Source organism: Taudactylus pleione, unplaced genomic scaffold (genome assembly GCF_031769625.1).
Source record: "Taudactylus pleione unplaced genomic scaffold, aTauple2 ptg000454l, whole genome shotgun sequence".
In the NCBI taxonomy this organism is placed as follows: Eukaryota; Metazoa; Chordata; class Amphibia; order Anura; family Myobatrachidae; genus Taudactylus; species Taudactylus pleione.
Genome location: NW_028284856.1, coordinates 1,766,735 through 1,788,959, shown reverse-complemented (window position 1 = coordinate 1,788,959; position 22,225 = coordinate 1,766,735). Strand labels below are relative to the sequence as shown.

The 22,225-nt window shown below is 43.8% G+C and overlaps 1 protein-coding gene across 1 annotated transcript in view; it reads right to left on the bottom strand.

Moving 5' to 3' along the window:
- LOC148504798 (uncharacterized) overlaps positions 1-22,225 on the bottom strand; it is a 77,607-nt gene that overhangs the window by 20,089 nt on the left and 35,293 nt on the right. The window contains exons 2-4 of the mRNA XM_088448225.1: positions 20,639-20,723; positions 9,478-9,569; positions 8,947-9,061 (exon numbers count right to left, since the gene is read on the bottom strand). Of these exons, the coding sequence (XP_088304351.1) occupies positions 8,947-9,061; positions 9,478-9,569; positions 20,639-20,723 (292 nt within the window). The remainder of the gene's footprint in view (positions 1-8,946; positions 9,062-9,477; positions 9,570-20,638; positions 20,724-22,225) is intronic.

Here is a 22,225-nt window from a genome sequence, read left to right as displayed (position 1 = left end):
AGAAAAGTGTGGACCATGTGGCTGCCTTGCATAATTGTTCAGTAGAGGCACCACGACGAAACACCCATGAGATCAGCCTGCGTGTAAGCCTGAGAGATAGTCATATGCAACCATCAAGCCAGAGTTTGTTAGCTGGCCAGCCTCGTTTGTGAAAACCATATAGCACAAAAAGAGTGTCTGATTATCTAACAGAGTTTGTATGATCCACATAGATACAGAGAGCTCAAACCACATCCAAGGAGACTTCAACTGCTGAAAGGTCTGAAGGCTGAAAAACTGGAGCTACAATCTTATCATTAACATGAAAACAGGACACACTACCTTAGGAAGGTAACCCGCCCTTGTACGGAGGACAGCTGTATCATGGTTAAAAATCAAAAAGGGGTAGCGACAAGAGAACGGTGCCAAATCAGAGACTCTGCTAGCAGAAGAGCTAGCGAGGAGAAAAAGTGTCTTCACTGTCAACCACTTCAAATCTGAGTCCAGAGGTTCAAATGGGGGAACATGTAGAACCAAAGACAAATCCCACCGTGCCACCGGTGGGACAAAGGGTGGCTGAACTCTGAGATCACCCTGAAAAAAAATTCTAACATCCAGCAGAGAAGCAATCCTTCGCTGGAACCAAACTGACAGCGCAGAAACCTGCACTCTCAGGGTGGCCAGGCAGATACCAAGGTCTAACCCAGCCTGGAGAAAAGAAAGTATCTGGGAAACCCTAAAACCTTAGGTTTATACTTTCTGTGGGAATACCATTAACAAAAAGAATGCCAAACTCTACAAAAGATGCGGGCAGAGGAAGGTTTTCATGCCCTAAGCATCATTTGAATCACAGAGCTGGAGAAACCTTTGGCTCTTAAGATGGAAGACTCAAGAGCCACGCCGTCAAAGACAAACGAAGTAAGTCCGGATGCAGGCAGAGACCCTGCGCTAACAGATCCGGCCATAGAGGAAGAGAAAATGGAATGTCTATGGATAGATTCCTTAGGTCGGTAAACCAATGACGCCTTGGCCACGCCAGAGCTACTAGTATTACTGTTCCTCCTTCCTGCTTGAATTTCCAGAGGACCCTTGCAAGGAGAGAAATTGGACGAAAGAGATACGCCAGCTTGAAGTCCCATTTTACTGCCAAACGCATCCACGAAGGCAGCTGGGGGGTTTCTGGTCCTGGACCCGTACCTTGGGACCTTGTAGTTGTGAAGTGAGGCCATGAGGTCTACGTCTGGTAGGCCCCATTTGTTCACCAGGAGTTGAAAAATCCCCGTGGAGAGCCCATCCTCCGGCGTGTATGTCCTGATGACTTAGGAAGTCCGCTTCCCAGTTGAGGACTCCCGGGATAAATATTGCAGAGATAGCCGAAAGATAACGTTCTGCCCAGATCAGAATGTTTATCACTTCCCTCATGGCTGCATGACTTTGCATGCCTTCCTGATGATTGAGATAGGCTTGTGTGGTCGTGTTGTGAGACTGGATCTGGACCGGCCTGCCTTGGAGTAGGTTCTGTGCCATGATGAGCACTTTGCATACTGCGCGAAGCTCCAGAATGTTTATGGGTGGGTGACTTTCCTGATTTGTCCATCTTCCCTGAAAGGTGTGATGACCTGTCACCGCCCTCCATCCACGAAGACTGGCGTCTGTGGTGAGGAGCACCCAATTTGGAATGCAAAATGAGCGACCCTTGTCCAGATGAGCCTTTTGTATCCACCATGAGGGAGATCTGCACCTCTGGAGTGAGAAGGATCCTCTGGGACCGTATTAGATGATACGGTCTATTTCATCATTGGTAGAGAATCAATTGTTGCAGAGGCCTGGAGTGGAACTGAGCATATTCCACCATGTCGAAGGTGGATACCATTGATCCCAGGACTTGCATCGCTGATAGAATGGATACCCTTCGTTTGCGGATAATATAATAGGGCTGAAATCTTGTCCTCTGGCAGAAACATCCTTTGTGCCTGAGAATCCAGAAGTGCCCCCAGATGTACCATCCGCTGTATTGGAGTAAGAGAAGATTTTTTTCCAATTGATAATCCAGCCGTGCGTTTGTAGGCAGGCAATGGTCAGTTGGAGATGGTATTGTAGAACAGCTGGAGACTGTGCCAATATCAGAAGAGCATACAGGTATAGCAGTATTCGGATTCCCTGATGCAAACCGTCATAACCGCCATTATTTTGGTGAAGACCCGAGGGGCCGTTGATAGACCAAAGGGCAGTGCCTGAAATTGGTAATGTTGTTGCAGGACAGCAAACCTTAGAAATTGTTGGTGTATGGCGTAATAGGCACATACAGAAACGCATCCTGAATGTCCAGGGAAGCCATACCATCCCCAGGTTCCATCGCCAAAATAAATTGACCAAAGAGCCTCCATACGGAAAGATGTCCGGATGAAGAGCCCATTCTCTGGTGTGTATATCCTGGCGACTTAGGAAGTCAGTTGTCAGTTGAGAACACCTGAGATGAATATTGCCGATATTGCTGGAAGATGGCATTCTGCCCACAGCAGAATTTCTGCCACTTCCTTCATGGCAGCCAGACTCCATGTGCTGCCTTGATGATTGATGTAGGCCACTGCTGTCGCGTTGTCGGACTGAACCTGGACAGGCCTGCCTTGTAGGAGGTCCCGTACCATTATGAGCGCTCTGTGTACTGCACGAAGCTCCAATATATTTATTGGTAGGTGACTTTCCTGCACTGTCCCTGGAAGGTGTGAACTTGCATCTGTGGTGAGAAGTACCCATTCCGGTACCCATAATGGACGACCCTTGTTTAAATGAGTCGTCTCCAGCCACCAGACGAGGGAGAGCCGAACCTATGGCGAGATGCAGAACATCTGAGACTTTATCCGATGATACTGACCATCCCAATGAGCCAGAATCCAATTCTGCAGGGCCGTGGAGTGGAACTGGGCATAAGCCACCATGTCGAATGTGGATACCATGAAGCCCAGTACCTGCATTGCCAAGTGTACCAACACTTTCTGGTTGCAGAGAAGACTGCACACCCAAGACTGTAGTGCCACAATCCTGTCCTCTGGTAGACGAAGCCTCTGTCCCAGAGAATCCAGCAGCGCCCCCAAGTGCACCATCTGCTGTGTTGGAGAAAGAGTCGACTTCTTAAAAATTTCTTATCCAGCCGTGCTCTTGTAGGCAGACAATGGTCATCTGGAGATGACATTGTAACATCTCCTGAGATTGTGCCAATATCAGGAGGTCATCCAAATATGGCAGTATCCTGAGTCCTTGTTGTCTGAGGTGAGCCATCATGACTGCCATTATCTTGTATAAACTAAAGTAAATCATAAAAGAAAAAAGCCTGGGACTGCCTAGGCAGTCCAGCTGTTATAATAGGTGCGTCTGGAGACTTGCCGCGCACCAAAAAAAAACGTGAATGCCTGTGGCTGGGGGCGGGGTATATAGGGAGGAGAACCGGGATTGGTATGAAACTCCGCCAGACGCAAATCGCGGTTCAAATCCTGACGCAGGAAGACCGGCAACAGAAGATCCCGACAGGTAAGTTTTTTCACTATTACTAACCCTCTCCCCCCCCTAACCCTCCGTTAGGGGTGCCTAACCTCCCACCCAAGTGCCTAACCCTAAGCCCCCCTTCCCCGCAGCCTAAACCTAACCCACCCGGTGGGGTGCCTGACCCTAAGTCCCCCCAGGAGCCCCTAACCTAACTCTCCCCCTCACGGCTTAGCGTTGTTCGGTATGCCAGGCATAGGGCTCCCGGCGTAGGGATAATGATAGGCATCGGGATTTTGACGCCTATCATTAGTCCCGTCGGGATTGCACAGTCGGGAAACCGGCAGTCGGCATTTCGACCGTCTGCTTCCTGAATGCATCCCGGAGGACTGATGCATGCTGGGAGTTACAAAGCTAGAAGCTGTTTGGTGAAATGGATCATTCCAACTTCTTACCGCCATGGTAGATTCTGTGGACCCTGAAGAAAAGTATGTTTCCATAAAAAGGTAAGGATTCTAGAGCCTTCTTGGACACCGTATCTGCTTTCCAGGATCTTAACCAAAGGGCTCTATGAGCAACAACCGAGTCTGCCGATGCTTTAGAAGCTAGGAGCCCAGCATCTATTGCAGCTTCTCCCAAACAGGAGGCTGATTCCCGTACGTGGGAGACCTAGATCAGCGCTTGTCTGGTAGCATTTGGTAGAGTATTTTCCAATGCCCCGCCCATTCTTCAACAGCCTTGGATACCCAGGCCGCAGCCATAGCCGGCCGAGTAGCAGCTCCAGATAATGAAAACACTGATTTAAGACATGTTTCAAGTTTTCTATTTGTAGGATCTTTAAGGGAAGATGCGGACGTTATAGACAACTTATTGCTTCTGACTAAATGTGTCACATAGCATCCACAGTAGGAGGGACTTGCTACTTAGTACATTCAGTAGGTGGGAAAGGATACAAAGATGCTAATCTGATTTGTAACATGGAACAGTTTATCCGGGTTACTACGTACTTCTCCCATAAGTTCAGTGAGCTGCTCAGACTGAGGAAACTCCGCTTTTAGCACCCTCTGTTGTATAAATACTGGAGCCTTTGGTCTAGGAGCTGACTCATCATCCTCTATATTTAGGATTGATTTGACCGCCCTCACCAAAGAAGGGATACTGTAGAACGATGGACCTCCTCTTCTGACATAGACCCTGGAGAAGAACGCGGCGCATCATCTAACTCTTCCAATGATGCATCTGAATCTACATGCTGAGCAGACTGACCAAATTATATCGTCTGCTTAGGTGCTTTAATGGCTACTGGTCTGTTCGCTTGCAACATTTGTTGAAAAGCAGCAGCTGACTGAGCCGTACCCTGACTCGAGTGGGCATAAACATCCATCCAGGAAGGATGTACAGGAAGAACAACATAGCAGGCTGGTACTCCTGTGAGTATCCCATTATGAGAGGCAGCATGAGAGCAGCCAAACGATCCACTAGTTGCGTCATAACCTGAGACAAGGAGGATAACCAAGCTGGCTCCTGTACAGGTGCTGGTATACTGGACTGGTGAGGTTGTTCTTTATAACAAATAGTACACAAACCATCCTGTATAAAATCCTGAGTGGACAAACCCGCCAAACAGTTTTTACATGAAACCAGCACCGATGCCTCAGCTTCCGGTTTACCTTTATTTTTAGACATAAGTGCAAATGTGACCGCTTTCACAACCAAGAAAAAAAACAGTAGTGATAATAGCAGTGATAGTTATACCTGACAGTACAGATAATAAAGGCAGCATCACACAGCAGAAACACATACATGCATATACAAAATACTTGCAATGAGCCCTGAATCAACTACTCAAAACACAAGGTTTGGTAGGACCTTGAGTGCTGTATAACCTGGCTTCTGGGGAGAGGTACAGTCAGATCCATAAATATTGGGACATTGACAGAATTTTCATATTTTGGCCTCTATTCACCACCACAATGGCTTTGAAATGAAACAAACAAGATGTGATTTAACTGCAGACTTTCAGATTTAATTTGGCGGTAATTACATCCAAATCAGGTGAACGGTGTAGGAATTACAACGGTTTCTATATGTGCCTCCCACTATTTAAGGGGCCAAAAGTAATGGGACTATCAACTCAAAAGCTATTTCATGGACAGCTGTGGACTATTCCCTCGTTATTTCATTATCAAATAAGCAGGTAAAAGGTCTGGAGTTGATTCTAGGTATAACATTTGCATTTGGAATCAGTTGCTGTCGACTCTCAATATGAGATCCAAAGAGCTGTCACTATCAGTGAAGCAAGCCATCATTAGGCTGAAAAATCAAAACAAACCCATCAGAGAGATAGCAAAAAACATTAGGTGTGGCCAAATCAACTGTTTGGAATATTCTTAAAAAGAAAGAACGCACCGGAGAGCTCAGCAAAAAAAAAAGACCCAGAAGACCACGGAAAACAACTGTGGTGGATGACAGAAGAATTATTTCCCTGGTGAAGAAAAACCCCTTCACAACAGTTGGCCAAATCAAGAACACTCTCCAGGAGGTAGGTGCATATGTGTCAAAGTCAACAATCAAGAGAAGACTTCACAAGAGTGAATATAGAGGGTTCACCACAAGATGTAAACAATTGGTGAGCCACAAAAACAGGAAGACCAGATTAGAGTTTGACAAACAACATCTAAAAAAGCCATTACAGTTCTGGAACAACATCCTATGGAAAGATGAGACAAAGATCAACTTCTACCAAAGTGTTTGGAAGAGAAGAGTATGGAGAAGGATCCAAAACATACCACCTCATCAGTGTAGCATGGTGGTGGTAGTGTCATGGCGTGGGCATGTATGGCTGCCAATGGAACTGGTTCCCTTGTATTTATTGATGATGTGACTGCTGACAAAAGCAGCAGAATGAATTCTGAAGTGTTTCAGGCAATATGATATGCTCATATTCAGTCAAATGCTTCAGAACTCATTGGACGGCGCTTCACAGTGCAGATGGACAATGACCCGTAGCATACTGCAAAAGCAACCAAAGAGTTTTTTAAGGCTAAAAAGTGGAATGTTATGCAATGGCCAAGTCAATCCCCTGACCTGAATCCGATTGAGCATGCACTTCACTTGATGAAGACAAAACTGAAGGGAAAATGCCCCAAGAACAAGCAGGAACTGAAGACATTTGCAGTAGAGGCCTGGCAGAGCATCACCAGGGATGAAACCCAGCGTCTGGTGATGTCTATGCGTTCCAGACTTCAGGCTGTAATTGCCTGCAAGGGATTTGCAACAAAGTATTAAAAAGTGAAAGTTAGATTTAGGATTGTTTAGTTTGTCCCATTACTTTTGGCCCCTTAAAAAGTGGGAGGCACATATAGAAACCGTTGTAATTCCTACACCGTTCACCTGATTTGGAAGTAATTACCCTCAAATTAAATCTGAAAGTCTGCAGTTAAAGCACATCTTGTTTGTTTCATTTCAAAGACATTGTGGTGGTGAATAGAGACCAAAATATGAAAATTCTGTCAATGTCCCAATATTTATGGACCTGACTGTATACAGGGAGACTAGACCCAAAACCTCCTGAGACCAGCAGCTTCAGCAGAGCACTGATAGTGGTCTCTGGGAGTCTCGTATACAGATGGTAGGAGGAGCAACGCAGACGCGAAAAAACCTCAACTGGATCGGCGTCTGGGCTGGGAGAGGGACTGCCAGGGAGAGCCTACCTCCCCTATGCTGTATTAACCCCCCGGGTGCGCTGGCCTTATAACATAGCTGCCGCTACTGTCCATGGCGCAAGACTGACTTGCCCCAGTGGTCTAGTGGGGGAGCGGATGCAGCAGTCACTCCATTACAGCAACCTTCGGCAGGTCTCCAACCGCTGGAGATACAGACTACCACGTGGTTCCCAGAGAGTGGGGAACCACCTTACCTGCGTCCCCGTGCTTCCGGATGCAGTCCCGGGTCCCAGCATCGCCGCTAGCCAAACTCCGCTGGTGCCTGCTGAAATCACTAGTCCGGTTACTGGTGTAGCAGCGCCAGTGGGGGTAGGTGGAGCAGCAGCAAAGACATCCTTTAGGACGCCTAGTGCTGCTTGCTCTAAAGTAAAAATAAATAAAATAAACATAAAACAAACACCTTGGGACTGCCTGAGCAGTCCCCTCTTATAAAGATGCTTCTGAATCCTGCCGCACCAAATGAAAAACTGAATGCCTGTGGCCAGGGGCGGAGTATATGTTGGGGAGGACCTGAGGCATCCTGGGAGCTGAAAGCTTAACTGTTTGGTGCCTGGATCACTCCAACCACATTTCCCCATGGTATCCCTGTGGACCTTGAAGAAGAAACATATTTTATTTCTAACCAGTTTAACACTTGTAGAATTCATGTACATTGTCCAGCAGTTTTCTTCTTCTAAAGAAAAGTGTTTGAACTGAGTAACATGAAATGCTATTTTTCGCTATCCCATTCAAACCTGGTGACAAGTTTCAGTGCTACCAAACACCGCGTCCCAATTTATACTACAGGTTGAGTCTCCCATAGCCAAAATGCTTGGGACCAGGGGTATATTGGATAACGGAATATTCCGTAGTTTGGAATAATTGCATACCATAATGATATAGCTTGGGAATGGGACCCAAATATACACACAGAGTGCATTTGTGTGTTATATACAACTTATACACACAGCCTGCAGGTAATTTTACACAATATTTTCAATAATTTTGTGGCTCAAGCAAAGTTTGTGTACAGCAATGAATTTAATTTATGTTTCATAAACACCTTATACACACAGCCTGAAGGTAATTGTATACAATATCTTTAATAATTTGTGCCTTAGACAAAGTTTGTGAACACTGAACCATGAAAAATCAAAGGTTTCATTACCTCAGTCATGCCAAAATAATTCCGTATTTCGGAATATTTGGATATGGGAGACTCAACCTATGTAGTAAAGATACATCTCACCAGATGTAAGAGGTAGTGAGTTGGAAACACGCTAATCAATAGACGTCTATCTCGCTATGCTCCATCTGTTTTAATGATGTTCCAAATAAATAATTTAAAATAGGAAAGAATATGCACTGTACATGGCAAAAAAAACAAGAGACAATGCTACTTGTCCCCTTCGGGACCAGATGGTACTGAGAAGTCACTCTCGGACACTCTCTATAGGAATAAATAGGGTAGCACTGATTAGTCAGAGAGTGGGAACGTGGATATCTCATTTATCTCAAATCAGGTGCAGAGCAGAAATCTTTTTCGGGCCCATATGCACTGCAATTTGCACCCAATAATATCTCAAAAGGCTGCCATTTAAACTGCAGTTTGTATGGGCATTTATAAAGGGCACTTAACAAATCCTATCTGTATGCCTTGAGCTGTCATTCAAGAGCGAACAACAACAACCAATAATCACTTTTAAATTAATACATATGGTATAAACATATTATTTGTATGCGGACACAGCATATTAATAAAGTAATTTCACTATATTCTTACCATGTTGATCTGGAGAAGATGTAAAGTTGCTCATCGGTGCTCCAGTGTCACATCTTGACCGCAGAAAGAACGGACTCTCCAGAAGGGGTAACTTTTGCTGTGTTGGTGATGCCACCTGAATTGGTTTATCGCAAACAAAGATAATATAATATTTGCAACTTGAAACAGCACCAATGCTCTTTTGTACTGATAGAAATCTAATTATAATTCTCTCAAGTTTTAAAATGCCTACAATTACAAAAAACAGGCAAATGGTTTCTAAATGAACTGATCATTGTGTTTGCTTCTGACCTGTGAGAGCAAGTTAATGCTAGTATACTAAAGAGATATTCTTTTTAACATTTACGTTTTTTTTGTATTATAATAAGAATCATGGACAGCGCCATTTCATTCATTTTCAAACCATTATTTTAAAAAAATTCACAATAATGACAGTCATTTCATAGCTTGATTATTTCTATTGCAATGTAGAATTTGAGATTTTATGGTTAGCACCCAATATACAACTGCTGCAGCACAAAGTACACTAACCTTATCAACTAACCACTGTGACAGCTCCCAATCACTGTCTGATCCTGATGTTCCCGCAATGCAAAAAGGAAGGGAATATTTTATACATGTCACTGTTGAAAAAGAAACATTTATTTGAAAACAAGCCAGCCAAACAATAAATGTTTAGCCAATAATTTATTTATATTTAAACATACAGGAGGACCACGCACATATGGCGGGTTAGGTTCCGGGCCCCCGCCATAAAGTAAAAATTGCTAAATAGCAGAATACTGCTTTTATGAATTGTAAATACAGTCATAGTCATACCTTGATTACTAAATGTAATAATTTCTAACTGGTATTTAAAATAAGAGGCTTATCCATTGTAACTGTATTATTGTGTAAATGGCGCTCTTCTCCAATGTTCAGTTGAGTGCAGCAGGCCACAAAAAAAAAAAAAAAAACAGAAAAAAAACTGGAAGTGTCACCAAAAATATTGAACACATAATTGCGAATAGTGAAATTGATAAAAAGCACCAAGGGGATGATATCCTGACTGGATGAAACGTGTTGGAGGCTCCTATCTCTTGCCATATGAACTATTTATTCTTCATACTCAGATAAGCATATAACCTTTGTTTAAAGAGTATTTATTCCTGTATATTCTATGTGATTGTGTGTGACACTTTTTGTGAGTGGACACTTTTTTATTTCTTTTATGAATTGTCATTCAATAAATTGCTAAATTTTATTCACAAACCATCACATATTTTATATATATATATATATATATATATATATATATATATTTTGTGACACAGTTAGGTTAGGGGGTCCCTCTCCTGGGTAGAGGACTCCTTCCTTACACACACACAGAGCAGCAGGGAAGCAGCACACCAGTCTGGATGCAAGTACAAGCTGGTCGGCGCCAGTCTTTATTGTACAATGTCAGAAATAACACAAAGAAAACATAAACGTAAATCCTAGCTCTGTCGGGGCACTAACTTCACAGGTAGTTCCCTCACTACCAGAACCTGGCAGGGCCTAATGCCCTCGCCAGCAACAAAGCACAGCACAGTACTCACAGATAGGTTTCCCAAGTGTCTCTGAGCAAACTCCCTGTCTGCTCTCCCAGGTGAGACAATCAGCCCTCAACACACTAGGCTTATATTGGCCACTCTCAGGTGGGAACCCAATCAAGCCTGTTACCAGGCTGCGAGAACCAAAACCTGGAGTGGCCGTGGGTGGAGCCCTCCCTCTCCTCTCACCCACAACCCCCAGGTCCCAAACCGGCTTTTCAAAAAGCCGAAACTCAAGCCTGCTACACTGCAGACTTTCTCCTGGGGATTTTAAACACATAGGACAGGAATCTGGGATAAATGTCCCTGCCACAGACCACTTTACCAGTGATCCTATCACAATATATATATATATATATATATATATATGTTGGTTTTTTTTAACACGCTGGTCGCTTTTTATCAATTTCACTATTTGCACTTCAAACCTTTATAGCATACCACCAATACTATATCATTATTGATGTGAGCTGACACCCATATTGCAAAGTAATGCTGTTTTTGCAACTGCAATTCACAGACATATGAGATTGTTCATTTTGGGGTATTTATTTTCTGGCGCTGTTCCACACATACACACGTCCCGTCACTCACTTCTTTAATGTAGTTGGCGTGTGTTTGCCTTCCACGGACGTTTCGGGCATATGCCAGTCATCAGGGATATCCCAGATGATTGGCATGTGCCGGAAACGTCGGATTCAAATTTATTAAATCAGTCGTGGAGTGCCTCCATTTATTCCTTACTAAATTTTATATATATCTAGGAAAGAAATGTAGGAGTGCACACTGTAGTAAATTTGTAAATTTTATGTAATAAAAATATAAAAACGTACATTCAGGTACACATTAATCAGCTCACGAAAAAGAGTCCTCTCAAACAGTGCTGGTACATGTCACCGTGCTAGGCAGCCCAAACACGTTCGTCATGGATAAGACTTCATCAGTGGGTGTGTCTAAGCTCCATTTCCACTGTCTATTTATAGTGCTATCAATCATTGTTTGATTTAACAGGCTATGTTTCAAGTCAAGTTAACAATCCCATGTGCAAATAAAGCTGATATAAAATACATACACATTTTACATTTTAAATATGATGAATAGCGGTGAATGGCAGTATCTGGAGTAACGGCAATCCACAAGGCTATCAGGCTTTTTCGTGACCTGATTAATGTTTACCTCAATGTACGTTTTTATGATATTTTTATTACATAAAATTTACAAATTTACTAGTGTGAGCGCTCCTTTATTTCTTTCCTAAAACTAACTACAGGAGATTTTAGTGGTGATATAATCTCAATGGGAAGCTGCACTTTATGAAAATGCCAAAAACATGCAAACTGTCTTACTATAAGGACAATAATAGAATTCGGAATCAATAGCGCAATACTCTTTTTCTCATGTGTGTGTGTGACATGGCTGAAATAACCATCAATAGAAGATTTTAGCATATAGTTTTTTTGTTACATGATAAGTCCATTGTTCTATACAATCCAGTGGCCAGTATATATATTTAGCTATTATTATAATATTATGATTATATGCTACTGAGGGAATATATCCCTTGTAAAAAGATTCTTGTATATTTATAACTTTTCAATTCTCTATGATCCAGCATATGGCCATGGATTGTGTAGAGCATGATAAACTGTAGAGTTGTTTTGCATTTTATAACTTATCTAGTATTATTAAATCATATGACATGCGCAGCTATTATCATTATATATTCAAGTTATGCCTCAATGTGTTTTTCTAATACCTTTTAATGAAAGTGATATTCTATCTGTGTATTTTGCTTTCTGCCACTAGGTGGCAGTATCATGTATCCTTGTATACATCAATGTAAAAATTTCTGCCCGTTTGTTTTTTAGTCACTATGGTGATGGGCACTGCATATAACTTATATATAACTTATACTTATAACATGCTGCCGGCCCGGGTGAGCAGTCCCGCCCCCAGCTTTTGGCGCTCACACACACAGCATGGGTGTAGATATAAGGCAGGAGTTTTATCATGTACTTTAGCCTGAGGACAGTGCCTATGTATAAGTGGCACTGAAACGTTGCTGACTGCAATGTAATTAAATATTTTTTTTGCAAGAACTGAGAGTGCCGCATCCAGATGTTAAAAAATATATATATATATATATATATATATATATATATATATATATATATATATTAGGGATGTGCAGGCTCGGATAGGTTTGAGTTTGCACGCCGAGCTCGGATTTTTCCCTCCAAAAAACAGGACTCAGAAAGAGGCAAAACGTCATCTTGCATGGACAAACATCATCATTCCTGAACTTTTGTCCAGGAATGATGATGTTTGTCCATGCAAGATGACATTTTGCCTCTTTATGAGTCCCGTTTTTTGGAGGGAAAATCCGAACTCGGCGTGCAAACTCGAAGCTATCCGAGCCTGCACATCCCATATATATATATGTGTATATATATATATATATATATATATATATATATGCAGCGGCACTCAGCGGGATCACTCAAATAAAAAACACTTCAAAGACAATCCTTAAGCATGATCGACGTTTCAGGTTTATTTCAACCAGTCTTCAGGATACACCTTGGTTACATTATTCTATCTTATGACTGGCACCGCAGTTATGAACTGCATTTGTATGGGAGTGCCGACATCAGGAATATTATATATATATATATATATATATATATATATTATACATACATACATACATACACACACACACACACACACACACACACACACACACACACACACACACACACACACAGTCAGGTGCATAAGTATTGGGACATTGACAGAATTTTCATATTTTGGCCTCTATTCACCACCACAATGGCTTTGAAATTAAACAAACAAGATGTGCTTTAACTGCAGACTTTCAGATTTAATTTGAGGGTAATTACATCCAAATCAGGTGATCGGTGTAAAAATTACAACGGTTTTTATATGTGCCTCCCACTTTTTAATACTTCGTTGCAAATCCTTTGCAGGCAATTACAGCCTGAAGTCTGGAACGCACAGACATCACCAGACGCTGGCTTTCATCCCTAGTGATACTCTGCCAGGCCTCTACTGCAAATGTCTTCAGTTCCTGCTTGTTCTTGGGGCATTTTCCCTTCAGTTTTGTCTTCATCAAGTGAAATGCATGCTCAATCGGATTCAGGTCAGGGGATTGACTTGGCCATTGCATGACATTTCACTTTTTAGCCTTAAAAACCTCTTTGGTTGCTTTTGCAGTAAGCTTTGGGTCATTGTCCATCTGCACTGTGAAGCACCGTCCAATGAGTTCTGAAGCATTTGACTGAATATGAGCATATAATATTGCCCGAAACACTTCAGAATTCATTCTGCTGCTTTTGTCAGCAGTCACATCATCAATAAATACAAGGGAACCAATTCCATTGGCAGCCATACATGCCCACGCCATGACACTACCACCACTATGCTTCACTGATGAGGTGGTATGTTTTGGATCATGAGCAGTTCCTTTCCTTCTCCATACTCTTCTCTTCCCATCACTCTGGTACAAGTTGATCTTTGTCTTATCTGTCCATAGGATGTTGTTCCAGAACTGTAATGGCTTTTTTAGATGTTGTTTGGCAAACTCTAATCTGGTCTTCCTGTTTTTGTGGCTCACCAATGGTTTACATCTTGTGGTGAACACTCTATATTCACTCTTGTGAAGTCTTCTCTTGATTGTTGACTTTGACACATATACACCTACCTCCTGGAGAGTGTTCTTGATTTGGCCAACTGTTGTGAAGGGGTTTTTCTTCACCAGGGAAATAATTCTTCTGTCATCCACCACAGTTGTTTTCTGTGGTCTTCCGGGTCTTTTGGTGTTGCTGAGCTCTCCGGTGCGTTCTTTCTTTTTAAGAATGTTCCAAACAGTTGATTTGGCCACACCTAATGTTTTTGCTATCTCTCTGATGGGTTTGTTTTGATTTTTCAGCCTAATGATGGCTTGCTTCACTGATAGTAACAGCTCTTTGGATCTCATATTGAGAGTCTACAGCAACTGATTCCAAATACAAATGTCACACCTAGAATCAACTCCAGACCTTTTACCTGCTTAATTGATAATGAAATAACGAGGGAATAGCCCACACCTGTCCATGAAATAGCTTTTGAGTTGATAGTCCCATTACTTTTGGCCCCTTAAAAAGTGGGAGGCACATATAGAAACCGTTGTAATACCTACACCGTTCATCTGATACATTTGGATGTAAGTACCCTCAAATTAAATCTGAAAGTCTGCAGTTAAAGCACATCTTGTTTGTTTCATTTCAAAGCCATTGTGGTGGTAAATAGAGGCCAAAATATGAAAATTCTGTCAATGTCCCAATATTTATGCACCTGACTGTGTGTGTGTATATATATATATATATATATATATATATATATATAAATATATATATATATATATATATATACATATTGTGACACAGTTAGGTTAGGGGGTCCCTCTCCTGGGTAGAGGACTCCTTCCTTACACACACACACACAGCAGCAGGGAAGCAGCACACCAGTCTGGATGCAAGTACAAGCTGGTCGGCGCCAGTCTTTATTGTACAATGTCAGAAATAACAAAGAAAACATAAACAATAATCCTAGCCCTGTCGGGGCACTAACTTCACAGGTAGTTCCCTCACTACCAGAACCTGGCAGGGCCTAATGCCCTCACCAGCAACAAAAGCACAGCACAACACTTACAGTTAGGTTTTCAAGTGTCTCTGAGCAAACTCCCTGTCTGCTCTCCCAGGTGAGACAATCAGCCCTAAACAAACTAGGCTTATATTGGCCACTCTCAGGTGGAAAACTAACAATCCTGTTACCAGGCTGCGAGAACCAAAACCTGGAGTGGCCGTGGGTGGAGCCCTCCCTCTCCTCTCACCCACAACCCCCAGGTCCCAAACCGGCTTTTCAAAAAGCCGAGACTCAAGCCTGCTACACTGCAGACTTTCTCCTGGGGATTTTAAACACATAGGACAGGAATCTGGGATAAATGTCCCTGTCACAGACCACTTTACCAGTGATCCTATCACATATCCCCCCCCTTTGTTTCGACCTATGGGGCGGAACAATTGAGGCCCCCAAACAATGAACGCGTGACAACGCGTCTGCTTTAAACAACAGGCCCCCTGGCCTGTGTTCCACCGAAAATTTAAAAGTTTGTAACGCCCACTTTATGGCCAACGCCTCCTTTTCCACTGTGGCACCGGGTAGGCATCGAATTTTGAACCACTGTTCAACTTTCGGAAGTCATTGCAGAAACGCACACTCCCGTCGGGCTTTGGAATCAACACAATGGGACTTGACCATTCACTATGTGATACTTCAATAACCCCTAACTCTAGCATATTTTTAATTTCTTTCGACACCGATGCTCTTGGTGCTTCTGGTAACCTATAGGGCTTTAGATTAACTTTAACCCCTGGGTCAGTGATGATGTCATGTTTAACGACCGAGGTTTTCCCAGGTACGTCCGAGAACAGCACCCTATTTCTAACCAGAAACTCCTTGACCTCTCGTTGTTGAATTGCCGACAGGGTTTTTGCCACTGTCACTTCGGGAACTAAGGGCCCTGGACTTACAGGAGGGGCTCGGACGGCCGACAGTACCGTTCTATCTTTCCAGGGCTTTAACAGATTTATATGGTATATCTGTTCCGGATTTCTTTTCCCCGGCTGGTAAACTTTGTAATTGACCTGTCCCACTCTTTCTAAGATTTCAAAGGGCCCTTGCCATTTAGCCAAAAGTTTATTTTCCACAGTGGGAACCAACACTAACACTCTGTCCCCAGGAGCAAAGCTGCGTAACCGAGCATTGCGGTTGTATACCCTCTGCTGTGCCTGTTGAGCCTGTTTCAGGTGCTCTCTCACTATCGGCACCTCTATAATAGGCAGATGATCAACTGGCCCAACAACACTTCCCACCTCAATGGGAGGCACATCAGTTGGCGGGCCTCCGTCACGCTCCGCATTCTCTAGTAAACCAATCATAGTAGAAAAAGGGAATAACTCTGACTCAGAAGAAGCTCCCTCCTCCACTATATCGACAACCTTCTCAAGTGGACCGGGGTTGTTCACTTCTGGAACAAAACGGCTTTCCCACAACTTCCAGAAGTGAGCAAAGTCTCTCTCCAATATTGCATCGCACATCAGACCAGGCACCAAACCCACAGAAACTATGGCAGAGCCACATGGTGTCTCGATGTTCACCTCGGCAGTAACATAATATCGAGTATCCCCATGTATGCAGGTCACACCAACAGTTTTCCCCTTACGCCTCAAGGGGTTCACCAGCTCCGCTTTTATAAGTGTCACCAAGCTACCAGAGTCTAACAGTGCCTCTACTCGGTTGCCATCTACAGTGAGTACACACATGTGCTTATCAGTCTCAGCCTGCCGGTCAGCCGTACAGGCTGTCTGTGCAAAGAAAGACCCCCTGCGGTAGACATGAGCAGTATCACATTGCATAGGTTCAGTTGTAAGTGAACAATTAGCGGAAATATGGCCGAAGTCACCACACCGGAAACACTGAATCATATTAATGTCTAGTCGTTTATGGGGCAAGAACCTTCCTGGCCTGGCAGGCCTGTCTCCAGGTTCTACACCCTCAGTCTTAGGTACATCCCACCGCCCAGCACCCTTCTCCCCTGGAACAGTCTTACCAGTGTCTGTGGGAGTTCGCCGGTGCGCCATCGGGGCTTGGTGGGGCATACTCCTCAGCTCCTCAGCCGCCACGTACCTCTCCACCAGCTCGACCAACTGGTCCGCGGACTTAGGGTCTGCATGGCTCACCCACGACCCTTTCCACGATCTGTGGTCCCGTCAGCGTCTTGGGCTGTAGCCATTTTGAGGACAGATGGACGAGGTCATGCATCTGTGAACGTGGAGGCTTGTCCATATGGAACTCACAGCGGTGGACCCGTTGGGCACGAACAAAGGTGGTGACTCCCAAGCGAGTTAGGATCTCCAGTTTTAGTTTTTTATAGTCCTTTGCATCAGCCAGACATAAGTCGAAATAGGCCTTTTGTGGCTCCCCAGACAAAAAAGGTGCCACCAGACTTGCCCTCTGCTCCTGGGGCCAACTCTCCCTTTCGGCCGTTCTTTCAAATGCGGCGAGATAGGCCTCCACATCATCGCCCGAAGTCATCTTTTGGAGGAAGTGACTGGCTCGTACGGAGTGAGTGGTGGTGGGAGGACCAGTAGTAACATCTCTGGGCCGGGCGACCAGGTGCTGTACCACCTCTCTTATGGCCTGGCTGTTTTCCGCTAAGGCCTGGCGGGTTTCCTCGATGGCGACCTGTTGTTGCCTCTGGGCTGTCTCCAAGGCCAACAGTTGCACCCTGGTGGATTCCTGCTGCGTCCTGGTAGATTCCTGCTGAGCTCCGGTAGATTCCTGCTGAGCTGTTGTAGCTTGGAGCAAGGCCTTAATAATGTCCTCCATTTGTCCTGGGGTGTAGGTTGGAAGCTGAACCTTGCCTCTCTGAGCATTGGCTGACGCCTCCTCTATGGGACTCCAAGGACACAGTGTTATTTCCACACTCACAAAGTGGGTGTCTGTCCCTTTAATTTTTAAATGGAAAGTTTTCCTCTTGCTGCAACTTCAGTGTGTGTGGGTGCCCGCATTCTCCACCATATTGTGACACAGTTAGGTTAGGGGGTCCCTCTCCTGGGTAGAGGACTCCTTCCTTACACACACACACAGCAGCAGGGAAGCAGCACACCAGTCTGGATGCAAGCACAAGCTGATCGGCGCGAGTCTTTATTGTACAATGTCAGAAATAACATAAAGAAAACATAAACAATAATCCTAGCCCTGTCGGGGCACTAACTTCACAGGTAGTTCCCTCACTACCAGAACCTGGCAGGGCCTAATGCCCTCACCAGCAACAAAAGCACAGCACAACACTTACAGTTAGGTTTTCAAGTGTCTCTGAGCAAACTCCCTGTCTGCTCTCCCAGGTGAGACAATCAGCCCTAAACAAACTAGGCTTATATTGGCCACTCTCAGGTGGAAAACTAACAATCCTGTTACCAGGCTGCGAGAACCAAAACCTGGAGTGGCCATGGGTGGAGCCCTCCCCCCCTCTCACCCACAACCCCCAGGTCCCAAACCGGCTTTTCAAAAAGCCGAGACTCAAGCCTGCTACACTGCAGACTTTCTCCTGGGGATTTTAAACACATAGGACAGGAATCTGGGATAAATGTCCCTGTCACAGACCACTTTACCAGTGATCCTATCACAATATATATATATATATATATATATATACACACACATATATATATATATATATATATATATATATATTGAAAACAACTGTATTAGCATATATAGCTATGAGAGACTTTAAGCAGCACTTCACAGCTGAAAACTTAGAAACACATTGTTGCTGCAATTGGTGATCGGTCCTTAAGGCGTTTAAGAGCTCATTCAGACCCGCTTGATGCGTACGCTCACTCCCAGTGTATGCAAATTCGACTAAGTGACGGCATGGCAGGCGATCTCATGGCAAGGCATAAGCACGCCCACTATGGCTTGCTTTGCGATTGCTTTGTGTACGTAGACGTCCTCCAGCCTGACTTAAGCCGCCCACTTGCGCACGTCATCTCCAGGAAGTGTATGCAGCCATCGGTACATCGGGTAGCATCGAAAGCGAACGCAGCGCTTGAGGTTGACTATACCCTACCGCAAGCACTGCGAGCACTTCAGTGTAAAATTCAAACAGGTGACGTGTACTATGACTCTCTGTCTTAATTATGCACGCCTATGCAACGGGTGTTAAGCCGCTCAGGCACGCCTGCGTTTGCACATCCACTCTCCCGTTTCTAGTGGCCTGCCCCTGTTACCACCCACAAACGGCTTGCCCTGTCACTCATGCAGCTGGGCTGTCTATGCTTTGCGAGCGAACGCTTCCCAATCTTTCGCACTGGTTCGCGCATGCGCAGAATACAAAAATCGGCCAGCTACAAGCCAACGCTTCTTAGCGACCAGGTCTGAATTGAGCCCTTAGTTCCACAAGTGCCAAAGGGCTGGCACCTGTAGTTCTCCAAATTAAAAAAAACAATAGTATTAATTTATTCTTCCCCCTATTACCGCTGCACCAGGCTATGGGTGCAGGGAATATCCCCGGGCTTCAGCGTAAGCCTGGGGTACTTGGGAGAGAGGAGACCGCTTTATTGGGTACCCCACCTCCCCTGAGAATCTCAGGCTTGTGCTGACTAGCTTGGGGTGTTAATGCATTGGCCGGAGAGATCCGGTGAAAGGGTCCCCTGGCTGTGGCATTACACCCCGACTAGATTTGAGTCCGGTGCTGGTTATTTTTAGAACCAGGACTGACTCAGGAGCCCGGGGGTGGTTAGGCTTTTTGGGGAGGAACCCTACGTCTTTTTTTTTTAAACATCAACTCTTTCATTAGTTTTAATCACAAACAAGCAGCCTGCACGTATCTTACTGATATGTGCAGGCTGTATGTTCGGGTAAGTTTGCCTGCGATCACACTCCGGAAACGTGGGGATAGTCTCGATCACATAAACCATCGAAAAACTCGATTCTGCTAAACACGATTCTTGGTAAATTTATGAGTTTCTTCTGGCAAAAGTCACCCAAGTTTCATGCTGTGAGAGTTTAAACTCAGACCAGACACAAAAATTTACCCCATAATGTCTCATCAAACAGATTTTTGTATTCATTTACTTCATACTTGCCAACTCTCCCTCATTGTCAGGGAGACTCCCTGAAATAGTAGCAATCTCCCTGTCTCCCTGAAGAGTCTACAAATCTCCCTCATTTCATCCTTACTCCCATTACGAATCTGTTATATTAAAAAACAGAGATATATACATTCAAATGGGATCATTAGTGTAATTTCCTTGCATTGGTTATTATAAGGCACAATGATCCCTATGAATTTCTGAAAAGTATTAGTGTTTTCATCAACAAACAGATCTTACTAACTGCTTTTGGGCTGGTTACATTTGGATGTAAGTCAGGTTTAGGACACGCCTCTCAGATTTATCAGTACACGCCCACTGTAACACGCGCTCATAGGTGCTGCTTTCACAATCTCCCTGAAATGCTTTTTCAAAAGTAGGCAAGTATGATTTACTTACAGTCATGAAGTGCTGTACTGCGCTTGGATATAGTCTGGGAGTTATCATTAATGTAGGTTTTCTCCTGGGGAGAGATGAGTGAAGCCTGAAAAAAAAAAGAAGAATTTATTTTATTTATTTAAGCTTTTACACCCAGCATTTTATTATTACCAAGCATAAAGTTTGATGGTTTCTACATAGATTTACTAAAATAATCAACACCCACCACTGTCACGGTTTTCACATGCTCCCAAATCACCTGCCACAACCCCACCCTCTCATACTCTTGCCACTGTCTGTATGTGATCCAAAATAAATGCCACTGCATCCCCAAATACAATTACTTTGCAGGTTACAAATCACAACTACCTGTACCGAGATACTAGCAGCAGTAACACAAGGCTGGCACTGCATGGTAGCTGAGCAATAAGTCACTAAAATACTGTAAATGAGTAGTGTGAATGCTTGTATAAAGAGTTCAGAAAAGTGTCCTCATCATTGTCACACAAAGCTGGGACTACGATGGCCTTTTTAGGACACATCTCATCCACACCAAAGAGTAAAAAGAAAACTATACATTTTACCCTTGTTCATGAGTTGTGTTTGCACACCTTAGCTTCGCTGCTTCATAACTTATTTCCTCTGGTTAATGTATGCAGCCAAATCCTAATAGTCCTCAAAAGAAAACCCAGCCCCGATGATGCACCAGTTATAGAGACCAACACATAGGGACAGCCCTTTTCCCCCCACGTCCTTTATGCACACAATAAAACAAAAAACAGACCATAACACATTCCATAAAATGGTACAAATGTTTAATTTCTTTGTTCAAAAACTATGCATTACTAATTAAAAGGAATAATGATCCCCACTTTGAAATACAAGAATATTAGAATTCCATGACTTGTATACAGGTACTTGGATCTGATTCAGAGTTGTACAATATTGCACAGTAGCTGCATAATATGCTAATACTGCAGGAGGCGTCTTGTATAAAGAAACACCTATCTGCCGGCTTATGTGATCTGCAGGTTACTCAAGATGGCTGGTGGTTTTACACAGCTGAAGCCAGTGAGTACAAGGTCTCAGCCACTGGCTTCAGCACGCCCGGAAAATGGGACCCCATTATCTAAGATGCTGCCTGACGTCGGCCACAAAAGGCCGCAGCCTATCAGGCTGTGGCATTTGGGCACACTAAAGATGTACGCAAACCATTGGGTTTGCGTATAACTCTAAAACAGGCCCTTGGACTGTGATCTCATCAGGGTATAGTCATATAGTCATGAAACTCATCTGTGACCTCTACTAAAATTTTATTTCACAGTAGCACATGCATAAGTCATCATTTTATTAAATACATTCAACCTTTCATCCTGTGCTGTCGCAGTACAGAACAGTAGGTCAGAGAAAAGTGCTACCATTCCCAATGAGAGCAGCAATCCCCGGAAACTTATTGGTGACAGATTGATTTTCAAATAAAATGAAGATGTCTCGGGTTCAATGCTGAAGCATTTTAGATTTTTTTACAGTGTTTTATATAGTGAATTATTGTTTTGCAGTATCATCATTAGTATCTGGACTTGCACCCACCCCATGATAGATGCAAAA